Source organism: Ruditapes philippinarum, unplaced genomic scaffold, assembly GCF_026571515.1.
Source record: "Ruditapes philippinarum isolate M1 unplaced genomic scaffold, ASM2657151v2 ctg4087_1_1_1_1, whole genome shotgun sequence".
Taxonomy (NCBI): Eukaryota; Metazoa; Mollusca; class Bivalvia; order Venerida; family Veneridae; genus Ruditapes; species Ruditapes philippinarum.
Window position 1 is genome coordinate 142,944 of NW_026863846.1, and position 15,906 is coordinate 158,849.

A 15,906-nucleotide genomic window follows, 5' to 3' on the forward strand; every position below is an offset into this window, starting at 1 on the left:
ATATCGAAAGCATAATCTGAGAGAAAATATTATTAGTTGACAATTCCTATTATAGAGCTGTCATCAGAGTTGAAGTAGACCGATCTAATGTTGTACATCAGAACGCCAGACAGTATCACCGTGACGAAAAACGCAACGCTCAGTATCTGTAAATAAAAAGAAAAGTTTCAGTTTATAAGCGTTTCAGTGACACGGTGTTTGTTTGCTCAGTGTCATATTAACGCTTATTTATCTTGGAAAGGGACGAAAATGTCCCGACATATTTTATTTATGCTCGACAGCAAAGAAGGCGTTTAGTTTTTTAGACCACTCTCGAATCCACTTCTCAAAAACTACTTACCAGTGAGTTCGGACCTCGACCCCCATAGGATTGCAGGACAAACACTAAACTACTAGGCCACAACATCCTTTTGTTCCAAGTATGACGCCAAGATCACCTCCATGAATATAATTTTTAAAGTATCGTTAATACGTCGGATGAAGGAAGAAAATGCACAACCAAGCACAGGTTTAAGCGGAACTCAAAAAAAAAGTTAAATTAAAATATGTGTAATTTATGGTGTCTGATTTGGAACGTGTTGGCGCTAGCGACAACACGACAAACGGCCCCGTTGTCGGACTTTCGTCCTGTCGCTAACGATGCACACCAAACGGTATGTTGTCGTGCGGCGTGTTATCGCGATGCCACATTGCCTCTTGGCTCGGTTCAAATCAAAGGACTGGCTTAGAAGCCAAGCGACAGGGCGACAATGCGCCGCACGATAACGAGCCATTTGGCGTGCTTGTCAAGAGACAGGACGACATGACGACAGTGCGACAATTTTAGAACAAGTAATCAGGGTGCAAGTATATGAAGAAAAACTCACCGTGGATATATGGATGACAACAGGTGTAACTATATTTTAAAACAAGTTATCAGAGTTCAAGTAAATAAAGAAACACTCACCGTGGATATACCAACAAACATCATTGATTCTGGACATGAATTGGAATGTGCCTGTTTAGATCCTAAATAAACGGAAATATAACATAATTGAGCATTGGTAAAAAGATAAAAAGAATCATCTTTGAAGGAAACTGCAGGATTGCAAAGTACATATGAGCCGCGTCACGACTAAACCAACATAATGGGTTTGCGACCAGCATGGATCCAGACCAGCCTACGCATCCGCGCAGTCTGATCAGGATCCATTCTGTTCGCTATCATTTTCTCTACTTGTAATAGGGTTTGTAAACGAACAGCATGGATCCTGATCAGACTGCGCGGAAGCGCAGGCTGGTCTGGATTCATGCTGGTCGCAAACCCATTATGTTGGTTTTGTCGTGACGCGGCTCATTTAATAATAACACAATGTCTCTCGGGGTAATATTAGCAACCCGAGAATTAAAATAACACCCGGGGACGAAGCCTGAGAGACACGTGTGTTGTTGTTGTTTTGTTTTTTTAAATATATTCACATCGTGCCAACATTTTTATCAACCAGATTTTACTGGTTTGAGTCTCGGGCAAGGTTAAATTTAAATTTCTCCTTGACAACTGACTTCAGACATTGTGTGTAATGAAATTGGTGATTACTAGCTAGATATCTGGGTAAGGCGGCATGGTGGACTGACCGACTAAAAGTCTAATGAAATTGATAATTGGTTTACACAGAATTTTTTTTAGTTCGATTATGTAGGAAGCTATTAGCTTATAAACACACTTTCAAATCCGTTCCTCGAATCAACCAGTACTGGAGCAATGAGTGCTCAAGAAAACAACGACTTGCCACTGTCAGGGTTTGAACCCATACGGCTAGCGATCATAAGATTACAGTCCGATGAGTTAACCACTTGGCCATGCCGACACAAATTGGTAATTGATAATTACTAGTTAGATATCTGAGTAAGCCGGTGAGGTTGACCGACCGTCTAAAAGTCTAAAGAAATTACTAGTTAGATATCTGGGTGGATCGACCGTTTAAATATGACCGAAAATGTTTTAAATCGGTGTCAGAGCTGTATAGTATGTTATAGTAAATGACTTTAGTGTCAGAGACATAGTCCTTATATCATTTAACAATTCGGAGTCATATCTTATTATGAAAACCATGCTGATTAACAAACATAATATTTATTTTGCACTTGTCTGCTATTTCTGAAAGAAGCACACATTTAATGTAAAAATTTACCAAGTAAGCATGTAACACAACTATAGATTATTAGAAAGGTTACCTGGTAACGAAACGCTCACCGCCACCGATACTTCTGTTGGATACCCAGCTGTGTTGCGGGTAAATCCAGTGACCGTGTCATTAGCCTCTCTTTTCTTACGTGCACAAGCTGGGTAACCAATTCTTTCTTGAGTTTTTGTACCCTAAATAGTTTTCAAGAAACAGAAACAGAAACAACTTTAGGGAAAGATTTTAAAGAGTTAAGTACAAACACTTAAGAAAAATCTATTAACTGGGGATAGGACCAGCTTTGACCACAGAGTCATGATTTGAAAAAATGCCACACACGCAATATCTATAGGCTATGCTTTGTAGATATAAAGGATATTTTTAAATGATTTTTTTTTTCAATATAAAAGCAAGCGACCGCGGGGCGGGGACAAGTTTTGACAAAAAGGTAATTATATGAAAAACTTGGTAGCGTGTTAAAAGAAGATGATTAACGATCTTTATGTTCAGTCAGATACACTATCTGTGTGTTCAGTCACATACATTATTTGTCTGTTCAGTCACAAACGCTATCTTTGTGTTAAGTCACAAACACTTACTGTGTGTTTGGTCAAATTTGCAATCTGTGTGTTAAGTCACATATGCTAAATGTGTGTTCAGACAAATTTGTTTGTTCAAAAATTATACTATCTGTGTGTTCAATCGTATTCACTATATATGTGTTCATTCAAATTTATAATCTATGTGTTCAGTCAAATTTATTATCTATGTGTTCAGTCAAATCAATTATCTATGTGTTCTGTCAAGTTTTTTATCTATCTGTTCAGTCAGATTTATTATCTAAGCGTTCAATCAAATTTATTATCTATGTGTTCAGTCAAGTTTATTATCTATGTGTTGAGTCAAATTTATTATCTCGTGTTCAGTCAAATGTATTATCTATGTGTTCAGTCAAATTTATTATCTATATTTTCAGTCAAGTTTATTATATATGTGTTGAGTCAAGGTTATTATCTATGTGTTCAGACAATTTTATTAACATGTGTTCAGTAAATTTATTATCTATGTGTTCAGTAAAATTTATTATCATGTGTTCAGTCAATTTATTATCTACGTGTTCAGTCAACTTTTTTATCTACGTGTTCAGTAAAAATTATTATCAATGTGTTCAGTAAAATACATAAAACCCGCTTACATAAATTTTGATTCTCTCGAGGATTAAAGTTAAATATTCGACAAACAAGAGCCGGTTGAACCGGGTGATGATCCCCGAATAGGTTTTGGGCACAGGAAGGTATACCTCTTGTTGCGTGAGAGTTATGTCACAGACAAAGTTCAAAGTGTAAAAACAACCAAAATATTGTGCACGACACATTGTCTCAATATGGTGATCATTTTTGTGAAATAGTTGTAAAATCCGACTTCAAATAACAAAGTTATGCGCCGGACATGATTTTGCTGCAAGGTCATGCTGTGGCCTTGACCTTCAAAGTAGCGACCCAAATGTTGCATGCGCCACGTCGATTCAATATGGTGATCATCTGTGTGAAATAGTTGTTAAATCCGACTTCCAGTTACGAAGTTATGGGCCGGACACGATTTTGCTGCAAGGTCATGCCGTGACCTTGACGTTCAAGGTAGCGACCCAATTGTTGCGCGCGACACAATGTCTTATTGTGGTGTTCATTTCTGTGAAATAGTTGTAAAATCCGACTTCAAATAATGAAGTTATGTGCCGGACACAATTTTGCAGCAAGATCATGCTGTGACCTTGACCTTCAAGGTAGCCACCCAATTGTTGCGCGCGACACGTCATCTCAATATGGTGATCATTTCTGTGAAACATTTTTAAAATCAAACTTCAAATAATGAATTTATTGGCCGGACACGATTTTGCTGCAAGGCCATGCTGTGATCTTGACCTTCAAGGTAGCGACCCAAATGTTGCGCGCAACACATCGTCTCAATATGGTGATCATTTCTGTGAAATAGTTTTGAAACCCGACTTCAAATAACAAAGTTATGGGCCGGACACGAATTCGGGACGTACGTACGTACGGACGGACGGACGGATGGACGGACGGACGGACGACCCGACGACTATATGCTCCCCCGAAATATTTCGGGAAGCATAATAAATGAGAAATTGCACAGTATCATAACCGTTATTGAAAAAAAAATTTGAGAAGAAAAAAACAACTTACAAAACATTTCGTGTCAGACGAGGAAAAACAGTATTCAATTTCACACTTGTAGACAGTTCGGGCGACAGCATCACGAATAGCTCTCGCAAATGACACGGCCTCCGTAGGAAAAGACCTGATCATGTAACATGTATAGTAAATATCATAACAGAGAGAATAATTTTTAATTCTTGAATAGATATAAGTATGATATCATATATGAAATACATAAAAAATATAACTATGATACCATATATGAAATACAGAAAAGATATAACTATAATATCATACATGAAATACAGAATATATATAACTATGATATCATGTATGAAATATATAAAAGATATAACTATGATATCATATATGAAATACAGAAAAGATATAACTATGATATCATATATGAAATACAGAATATATATTACCATGATATCATATATGGAATATATAAAATATATAAGTATGATATCATATATGAAATACAGAAAAGATATAAGTATGATATCATATACATTGTATTAAATACAGAATACATATTTGTATGATATCATATATGAAATACAGAATAGATATAACTATGATATAATACATGTAATATATAATAGATGTTACTATGATATCAATTATGAAGTAAAGAATAGATGTACTTATGATATCATATATGAAATACAGAATAGATATAACTATGATATCATACATGAAATATAGAACTGATATATCTATAATATCATGACAGGAAAACAAAATAGATATAAATCTGATAATATTATCATATATGAAAAACAGAATTGATATAACTATGATATCATGCATGAAATACAGAATAGATATTACTTTGATATCATATATATATGAAATACAGAATTGATATCATATATGAAATACAGAACAGATATAACTTTGTTATCATAAATGAAATACAGAAAAGATATAACTATGATATCATATATGAAAAACAGAATAGATATCAGTTTGATATCATATATGAAATATAGAATAGATATCACTTTGTGTCATATATGAAATACATAATACATGTAATTATGATATCATATATTAAATACAGAAAATATATAATTATGATATCATATATGATATATAGAATAAATATTACAATGATATCATACATGGAATACAGAAAAGATATAACTAAAGTATCATATATGAAATACAAATTTGATATTACTATGATATCATGCATGGAATACAGAATAGATATAACTATAATATCATATATGAAAAACAGAATTGATATTACTATGATACCATGCATGGAATACAGAAGAGATATAATTATGATATCATACATGAAATACAGAATATATGTAACTATGATATCATGTATGAAATACAGAATAGATAAAATATGATATTATATATTGAATACAGAATAGATTTAACTAAAATACCATATATGAGATACAGAATACACATTACTATGATATTGTATATGAAATACAGAAAAGATATAACTATGGTATCATACATAAATACAGAAAAGATGTCACTATGACATCATATATGAAATACAGAATAGATATAAATATGACAGCATATATGAAATACAGAATAGATATTACATAGAGGATATTTGTTTGTTTTGCATGTAAGATTGAAATATAATTTCACTGAGTGAACACCAGATTCCGCGTAACGTCGCGCATTCTTCTTTGTGACGTCATCACATCATGACGTCACATCATTAATTTTGAAATATAGTTCTGTTAAATTTTGTCTAATTTTGTTACATTTTTAATATGGTGTATGGTGACATCGACTTTATTTTCCTTTCTTTTCCTAAAGAAGCAAAATTTGCGCATGACAGCATTTATTTCTGCCTGTTATTCCATTTCGTTATGATTTTCTATTCATCCGCATTCAGATATAGTCCGGCTACTGTGAAAATTATTTTTTATAAATTTCACTAGTGGTTTATCAGAATATAATCATCTGATATATTACAATAAAACACTTGAAAGCATGAAATAAATAACTATGTCATCATAAGTGAAAAACAGAATATATATAAAAATGTTATCATATTTGAAATACATAATTGATATAACTATGATATTATGCATGGCATACAGAATAGATATAACTATGATACCATGCATGGAATACAGAATAGATATAACTATGATACCATGCATGGAATACAGAATAGATATAACTATGATACCATGCATGGAATACAGAATAGATATAACTATGATATCATAGATGAAATACATTTAGAAAATTTGCCAGATGATCAAAAATATTAGCCAATGTTTACAAACATACATGTTTTTAGGACGTTTCCTGTAAACCTGATGAAGACTTTTGAGTCGAAACTATATGACTTTTAATTAAACATTAGATTTTTAATAAAACATAAAATAATAAAACAGTTTTAAATTAAACAGGAGTTGATTTCTAGTTTCAAACTTATATTGAGGACAAGAGAAAATACAGTCTCATAGTTAACATAAATTCATACAAAATTATACTTTTGTTTATATATTCATACCAATCAGTTTACTCTTCAGTCGAATTCTACACTTTTAAAGACTACTCCACTGAGGCTTAAAAGCCTAAAATATGATATTTGAATGTCTTACATAAATGAGCTGGGGCACTTTAAACAGAAATCTATGCAAAGATAGTTAAGAAATATACTTTGAAATAAATTGAAAATCGTATTTTTATGCTTTTCTCCGCCCGATTTGAGTGAAAAGCGTTTAAACGCTTTTCATTTTGGGTCGTTTTTGTACAATTTAAATAATTACTCTGGAAAAACGGAGTGCGCGAATGATCGGAAATTATGCACAAAGATTAGTGGTCTAAACCTACATCGAATGGTATATTTATCTTGAAAAAAATATTTTCAGTCCCAGCATGTCACTAAACCTCAGTGGAGTCCCTTTAATAATGTAACAAAACTTAATAGGTACTCTAGTTAATTAGACCCTCAACCTTTTCAATGTGTGACAAATTCCTGTTTTATATTTAGAAACAGTCAGTTCTATTTTTAAGGGATTTCAAAATCTTAAGGTTCCAACCCCTGTTCGTACTGATTATACGGGTAGCAAGACTGATATTTTTCAGTCCCAGTAGAGTGACGGGTTATAAATTATAATGTCGTAGGGTGACGGGTTATATTGTCATATATGACTAACCGGAAACAATTCGGCGTCCTTAACCAGTCTAACGTTGAATCCGTTGAATCTTTGACATACATGAACCCCCTTTCATTGGGCAGCCCAGATTTTCCGACCATTTCCATTGGATCCACGCCCAAACCGCAACTACAAACAATGAAAATCTGTTGCCATGATTAATTATTACACCTTATTTATTAATAACAATGCATATACAGGACATGATATAAGTTATACTGTATAACGTTCTTCATGATAAATTATTACACCTCATTTATTGATAACAACGCATATACATGACATTATACATGTATAACGATCACCACAATGAACATCTAAGTTACTGATTACAACGTTAACGCACGTTTTATGTAAAGATTGCCATTGCTTAACCAGAACAATTTTAACATTTGTTTTATAAAAAGAATGGTGGGGTGGCAACGGGTGCCAGTGAAAGCATAAATTAACGTAATATATAAAAACTGTAATGTTTTTAAATGATACATTTGTTATCATTATATTTGTTATTACTCGTAAATACAAATATTTGTGCTCTGTGACATCAAATAAAATGAATAACACACATGTAATTCAATACCGCGCATGGTTTGTGAAAGTTCATCAGCCATCGTTCTTTAACGTGCCTATTAGGCTCACGTGAGTGGAAATGATCTGCATTAATTAATTAATCAAACTAAGCTGGAATTAAATACATGCGAGGAATTATATCACGGGGGCGTAACCCGAGTGATATAATTATGCGCATCCGAATGACAAACATTATCAAGCGATAAAATCACCGATTGGGATATATTATTTCGATTCTAACACGACATCAAAAAATGAATGCTGCCGTACCTGATATTAAGCTAAAATTGCGATTTGTTTTCGTACTTATTTTCAGCGCGTCGGATTTTTAGTGGTTACGTCACATGTATATAATGATAACGTCACATATCTAAATATAGAACGTCAACGGTGATTTTATTGCATATTCTAACACGACCCGCATTTTTCCCCGTTGAACATAGAAGAACCCAAAGTGTGTGTTATTATGCAATAAAATCACAGTTTGACGTTCTATATTTAGACATGTGTCGTATTTAATATACACGTGACGTAACCACATAAAATGTGACGCGCTGAAAATAAGTACGAAAACAAATCAGGCGCAATAATATATAGGTAAATCAGGTACGGCAGCATTTATTTGTTGATGTTGTTTTAGAATCGAAATAATATATCCAAATCGGTGATTTTATCGCTTGATATCGCTTGTCGTTCGAATGCGCATCATTATATCACTCGGGCTACGCCCTCGTGATATAATTCTTCGCATTCGAACTCCATTGAGCGATCAAATCACTGATTTGGATATATTATTTCTTAATTATAGCACGTACCCATCTTCAATAAATGTAACCGGCGTGTCGGCATCTATACCAGGTGTACCGGTGTCTTTGTCATTTGTCGCTGTGCATTTCTTCACGTAGATTCCGATTGGTTCAAAACCATCATCTGTAAAAACAATGACATTAACTCTTGAACAATGAACTTTTCATCACTTAGTTGTCTATCAAACGCAAAATAAGTTTTTTAATGTACATGTATGCACTTATAGCACCAAAATGTTCATTGTTTTGAATGTTTCTTGGTGGAGTGACTCAATAACTTTCTATTTTAAAGGTCTTATATCGGATATATAAATAACCTCCCACACAGGAAATAGATGAAATTATACTATAATGTAATTATTTATTAAATACTCTAACTATGACAATAATTATACATATATCCTCGAATTTATAACATGTTTCAAAACTGTCCTGGGCTATTTTGATTTTCTCAATACTCTCCTATATGTTATGTTTTTGTTGTTAACGTGCTCGGAAATAGTGACCAGTGTACTTTGATTTGGTCTGGCGTGATATAATTTCTTAAAACTATATTCTATTATAATCTTTTAATGAAATATTGAGAAATATTGATGAAATAAAATGCGTATTTTTATTTTCCGTATTATCACTGTAAAAAAAGTATTTAACACTGCAGTGAAATATTTTGTATTTTCCGTATTTTCACTGATGTCTGGCTAGACAAAAAAAGAATTCTTCCTATTCATAAGGTTAAAAAAGAGAAAAAGTATAATATAATAGACATAGAATACGGAATTTCTTTTCATCTTGTGGTATTAAAATTATCATAATTCACTCGTGACGAGCATAATATTATTTTATTCAACGAGTTTAATAAATTCAGTAATGAACTTAAACGAATTTAATATTCTATTTATCACATTCCAAAAATAAAGACCGTTCGAAGTGAAAAAATATATTTTTTATTTACGCACCTATAGTATAACGCTTACATTTAGCGTGTCATTACACTATGCTAGTATAACGCAAATGACGTCACGGCTGTGCAATACCATTTTTACGGAGTCGTTAAGCTGCACGGTTATGTGATAAAATATGTATCATTGATATTTAAAATTGTGCTATTTTTTGGTCTATTTATCCTTAAAACTACAGTGGAACAAGTCAAAGACTGCTATCTTATGATATTATGAAATATGATTTACTACAGAACGGTTAGTATGATATTATGAAACTTTACTTACTAAAGAACAGTTTGTTTGATATGATGAAACATGACTTACTAAAAAATGGTTTGTATTTTATTATGAAATATGACTTACTAAAAAATGGTTTGTACTTTATTATGAAATATGACTTACTAAAGAACGGTTTGTATGATATTATGAAACATGACTTAATAAAGAACGGTTTGTATGTTATGATGAAACATGACTTACTAAAAAACGGTTTGTATGGTATTACGAAACATGACTTACTAAACAACGGTTTGTATGATATGATGAAATATGACTAACTTAAGAACGGTTTGTATGATATGATGAAATATGACGTCACTTACTTAAGAATGGTTTGTATGATAAGATGAAATATGACTTACTAAACAACGGTTTGTATGATATGATGAAATATGACTAACTAAAGAACGGTTTGTATGATATGACGAAACATGACTTACTTAAAATGATTTGTATTTTATTATGAAATATGACTTACTTAAGAACGGTTTGTATGATATAATGAAATATTACTTAATAAAAAATGGTTTGTATGATATTATGAAGCATGACTTACTAAAGAACGGTTTGTATGATATTATGAAGCATGAATAACTAAAGAACGGTTTGTATGATATGATGAAATATGACTAACTAAAGAACGGCTGTATAATATGATGAAATATGACTTACTAAAGAACGGTAAGTATGATATTATGAAATATGACTTACTAAAGAACGGTTTGTATGATATTATGAATTATGACTTACTAAAGAACGGTTTTATATGATATTATGAAAAATGACTTACTAAAGAACGGTTTGTATGAAATTTATAAAATATGACTTACTAAAAAATGGTTTGTATGATATTATGAAATATTACTTTCTAAAGAACGGTTTGTATGATATGATGAAACATGACTTACTAAAAAATGGTTTGTATTTTATTATGAAATATGACTTACTAAAGAACGTTTTGTATGATATTATGAAATATTACTTAATAAAGAATGGCTTTTATGATATGATGAAACATGACTTACTTAATCAAAGCACAGAAGGCGCTGAATTTGTTTGGGTCTCAGAATGTCAGTGAGATTATAAACCAATTTGTTTTTGTATAGTGCCATCAATGCTTTCCAGTGTTTTGACTGTAGTAAATTGGCTATAAGACTAATTGCAACACTGATATTCAATTCAATGTTTATTTGACTAAAAAAAACATGAGTTGCCTCAACTGGGATTTGAACTTCAGACCTCTCGATTCCTAAGCGAGCGTGCAAACCCCTCGGTCACGGTGAAGTTATATGTTATTGACATGAAGAAAACCATATTATTCTAAATGATAATTTCAACGCAAAACCTGTTGTTTAACACAGATGTATATAATCATGTAGCTAACTATAAACATGTATATCTATAAAGAATAAAACAATACTAGAAATTATCGACCATTCAGGAACTATTTTGCTTGAAAATAAATGCGTCTGTCCTTTGACATTCTTTACGCAGTGATCTCCCCTAAATTTTTCGGCTTTAGTGTGCATATAAAGGGAAAAAACGCTTCAAAAAAGCGGACTACTTTCGGCATTTGCAATTAACAGCGCCAGGGTCTGAAATTTCGCTACCATTCTTTGTTTGGTCTGACGACCCAAACAAATAAAAATGGTTTATATGTTATGATGAAATATGACTTACTAAAGAACGGTTTGTATGATATTATGAAACATGACTTACTAAAGAACGGTTTGTATGATATGATGAAATATGACTAACTAAAGAACAGTGTTTATGTTATGATGAAATATGACTAATTTAAGAACGGTTTGTATCATATTATGAAATATGAGTTAATAAAGAATGTTTTGTATGATATGATGTAACAAGACTTACTAAAAAACGGTTTGTATGTTATGATGAAACATGACTTACTTAAGAACGGTTTGTATGATATTATGAAGCATGACTTACTAAAGAACAGTTTTGTATGATATGATAAAATATGACTAAGTAAAGAACGGTAAGTATGATATTATGAAATATGACTTACTAAAAAACGGTTTGTATGATATCATGAAACATGACTTACTTAAGAGCCGTTAGTATGATATTATGAATTATGACTTAATAAAGAATGGTTTGTATGATATGATGAAACATGCCTTACTAAAAAAATGGTTTGTATGATATTATGAAACATGACTTACTAAACAAGAGGGCCATGATGGCCCTATATCGCTCACCTTAAGGAATAGATCTTAACTGGATTTTTCTTATTTAAAACAAGCAACATGTTTATAAAATACTTTAATGTTATTTAGTTAGTGCCAAATGTAAAGTATTTTTAGCCAACAGCAACAGGAATGCAATCAAGTGTATAGAAATACCTCTTTTTTCTTTTCTTTAAAGTATACATATAGGTTGCTAAAAAATACACTTCCTGTAGTGTGTTTACATCCTGAACATTTTAACAGTGATATCATAATTAACAAGGCGAAGTACAAATTTGGATAATACATCAATAAAAATGGGTCAAGGACAAAAATGGCCGGGTTGCATTTGTATACCAAATAACATGACTTATGAGTCTGTGATGTTACAAAAATGTACTACCATCGACCATTAATGTTGAACATTTAACTAAGTTGGTAAACAGGAAGTGGATAAGGGATAGACCTGAACTTGGGACCACATATTAATGCAGTCACATTACCAAATATCAAGAGGCTTTGTTATGTAGTTGCTGAGAAAACTGTTACGGAAATGTCCTTCTATTTACAATTAATGCCGAAAATTTAGCTAAGTCATCAAACGGGAAGTGAATGAGCCACATACCCGAAATCATATCCCATTGTATGTGACTACATGTTGATGCTGTATAGGCTGTGATAATTAGTTGCTGAGAAAATTGTTACGAAAAATTCCTACCATTGACCATTTTTTAACTAAGTCAGTAAACATGAAGTGAATGAGTGACAGGCTTGAAATCGAAACCCATGGTATGGAACAATGTGTTAATGCTGTATGATAAATATTATGAGGTTCTCTAGAGTAGTTGCTGAGAAAACTGTTACCAAAAATGACCCAACCAATTCGCCTACCTGCCTTGAATCAAGTCTCAATACATGATGGTAAACAGTATTTTTTTTGCATATGATTATGTAAATTTTTTCGAAAACCAGTATTATAGTTGTACCAGATATCCCATTTGATTTTAAATATTAAAATATTTTTTGATAAAAGTGTTTACTCAGGGGTATCATGTTGGGGACAGGATCTAACCCCCAAGCATCTGTGGTTTATCATATAAGGACACCCCTTTCTACAAAAACTTCTTCCTGTTCAAATGAGAGGCTCTATACACAGGTTTAATCATAAAATTAAATCATGTAAAATGTTATTAAAAAAAACAACAAAAAACAGCAGGGATTTCAGGAAGACTGTTTGACCAAAAATTTTCATGAGTCAAATAACTTTTTTCTTGTGTTATTTTTCTACACAAATCATTTTCATGTTTTCAGAAATTACTGTTTGGGAAGTCATTTAGAGTAGATTTTCAAGTTTAAATTGATAACTATTGTAAGGTAAGGCAATTATCAGCTTCTTGCTTAGAAAACATGATAAAGATAAATATATTAAGTATTTCTAGCACCATGGTTAATTACCATAATTATTGTTCCATTTTCACTTACATTTATTGAGGTGATTAACACATACATATGTGTACATGCAGGGGTAAAAGTTACAGAAACTGAAAATACTGAAAGAAAAAGTTGGGGGCCAGGGGGCTGCTAGGACCGCAAGTGGTTCCAGGGAAACGCCCTGGCTAGGAGTCCAGGGGCTGGAGGCCCTCGGAAGCTTTTGCAATTTAGTGAATTTATAAGCTCAAAAAAAGGCTCAGATAAATACTCAAGTGCTTTATTTATCTTCAGATGTAATTAATCTGATATGTTAAAATTTACACAAATTCACTGAGGAATACTTTTTAAGCAATCTATACACATTCCACATAACAAATTATGTTCATTCTTTTTACTATTTTCAATTTCATATCTTAAATTTATTCCTTTTCCATTGTCTTCAACTTGTTGATGCAGTACACTCTCAACTGACTTGACAATTTCTTCAGAAGTGGAAACATTTTGAATTCTCTCAATCCTAAATGATCCATTACTACTTGACTAGTTCTATCATCAAAGTACTGAAAGATTATATTCAGTACTTTGTTATTGGTTTTTGTTAGTTGCCCCATACATATTCAAAGATATTAACTTATCTTTCACTTTTGACTTCACTCCATCCTTAACAGATTTGGCTACACCATGTGTTGTTTATAATAATAATGTACATTGCACTGGTTGGAGAAAGAAGAGTTTTTTCAAGAGCAGGCTTGTCTTCAGCTAAACGTTTGGCAAGATGTTAGATTAGAGATCGCCTGCTATGGAAAATGGCAGACAATGTTCACTAAGAAAGGCAGTTGTGATTGCTCTTTGTTTGGCAATGCCGTCTTGCATACTTTCAATCTTTTTGTGCACAGCTTTTGATGAGCCTGGCAGTACCTGAAAAAGACAATTTTCAAATAAAAGATGTATGAAAAAATATCAAAAAATATCACACTCATAAATTGTCAATTTAGTTTTGAAACAAGGAGATAATCAAACTAAAAAAAACATAGATAAAGAAAATCGTGTTCTAATCATTAGAATAATATTCAGCTGGAAAAAAATCTATTATTCAAGTGGTGAAAAAAATTACAAGTCCAAATTCACAAGTCCAAATTACAAGTCCAGACCTATTAAAAATTTGGGCATAGGTTCCCCTGCATAAGGCCATTTTTTAATTTGCCCCCCAACCCTTGCCCAGACCACATGAAAGTTGGGGGAAGACAGAAGAAAAAGAGGGTGGGGTAATGTGCATTGTTTATTAAATACACAATGCACAACTAAACCTCTTTTCGTTGCTAACACTAGATAGTGGCTAAACTACACAGAGAAATGATCTTACTTGGTCTAAGATTCTTTTAGTGGTCCTCATCTTCAGCTCATCGTGATTAAGAAGCACCTTTTTTCTGTTCGAATTTGTCTTGTTGATCGTTTTGGAACAGACTTCACAAAAGCCCATTGCATTTGGTTTCTTCAACCAAGCATCCCATTTTTTACCTTTAAAGTCCTCCATTTGTTTTTTGCACCTTTTTTAGATCGTTAGTATTAACACTTCACTGTTATTGTCATTGTATTTGTACATATATGTATTTTGACATCAAATGACTATGCAACAAACGATTTCATTGGCTTGTAAAAATAACGACGACCAATTAAATCTGACATTGTATTAATCTAACTAGCTCAATTTTTCATCGGCAATCTCCGTATAGGCCCTTTGCATGTTATTGTTATGAAATCTATTAATAGTAACAAACTGCTGATAAAGAGATACAAGTAACTTTCGGATGGTTGGCAAAAAGTATGGTGGCTGATAAAATGCAAAATATAGTAATTTTATATTTATAATAAAAAACTTATTTTTCATGAAACAGCTTAGTATTTTATATCATTAGAAAGGTCATTTTACTCATATTTTATATATAAAAAATAAATTAACCAAGCGTTTTCATTTTTTCTTGGTAAGGAGTTAAACTTGGTGCTAGAAAACTATTGAAATAACAGTTGAAAAAAAGCTGAGCTTTATTTTTTAAAAGCAAAAAATGAAAATCCGCTAATATTTTAAAAATATGAATATAAAGAACTTTCAAATGATATAAGAATATAAAAAACCGATCCACAAATAAAAAAGTTCAGGAATTTAAAAATTCTGCTGCTATATAT

At 32.1% G+C, this 15,906-nt stretch overlaps 1 protein-coding gene across 2 annotated transcripts in view; it reads right to left on the reverse strand.

Moving 5' to 3' along the window:
• The window catches only part of LOC132723513 (uncharacterized), a 34,299-nt gene continuing 18,393 nt past the window's right edge, over positions 1 to 15,906 (reverse strand). For both annotated transcript variants that reach the window (XM_060708238.1, XM_060708239.1), the window contains 6 exons: positions 8,889 to 9,003; positions 7,504 to 7,632; positions 4,367 to 4,481; positions 2,215 to 2,356; positions 947 to 1,008; positions 1 to 146 (listed from right to left, as the gene is read on the reverse strand). In XM_060708238.1, the coding sequence (XP_060564221.1) occupies positions 33 to 146; positions 947 to 1,008; positions 2,215 to 2,356; positions 4,367 to 4,481; positions 7,504 to 7,632; positions 8,889 to 9,003 (677 nt within the window). In that variant the 3' untranslated portion in view covers positions 1 to 32. The remainder of the gene's footprint in view (positions 147 to 946; positions 1,009 to 2,214; positions 2,357 to 4,366; positions 4,482 to 7,503; positions 7,633 to 8,888; positions 9,004 to 15,906) is intronic.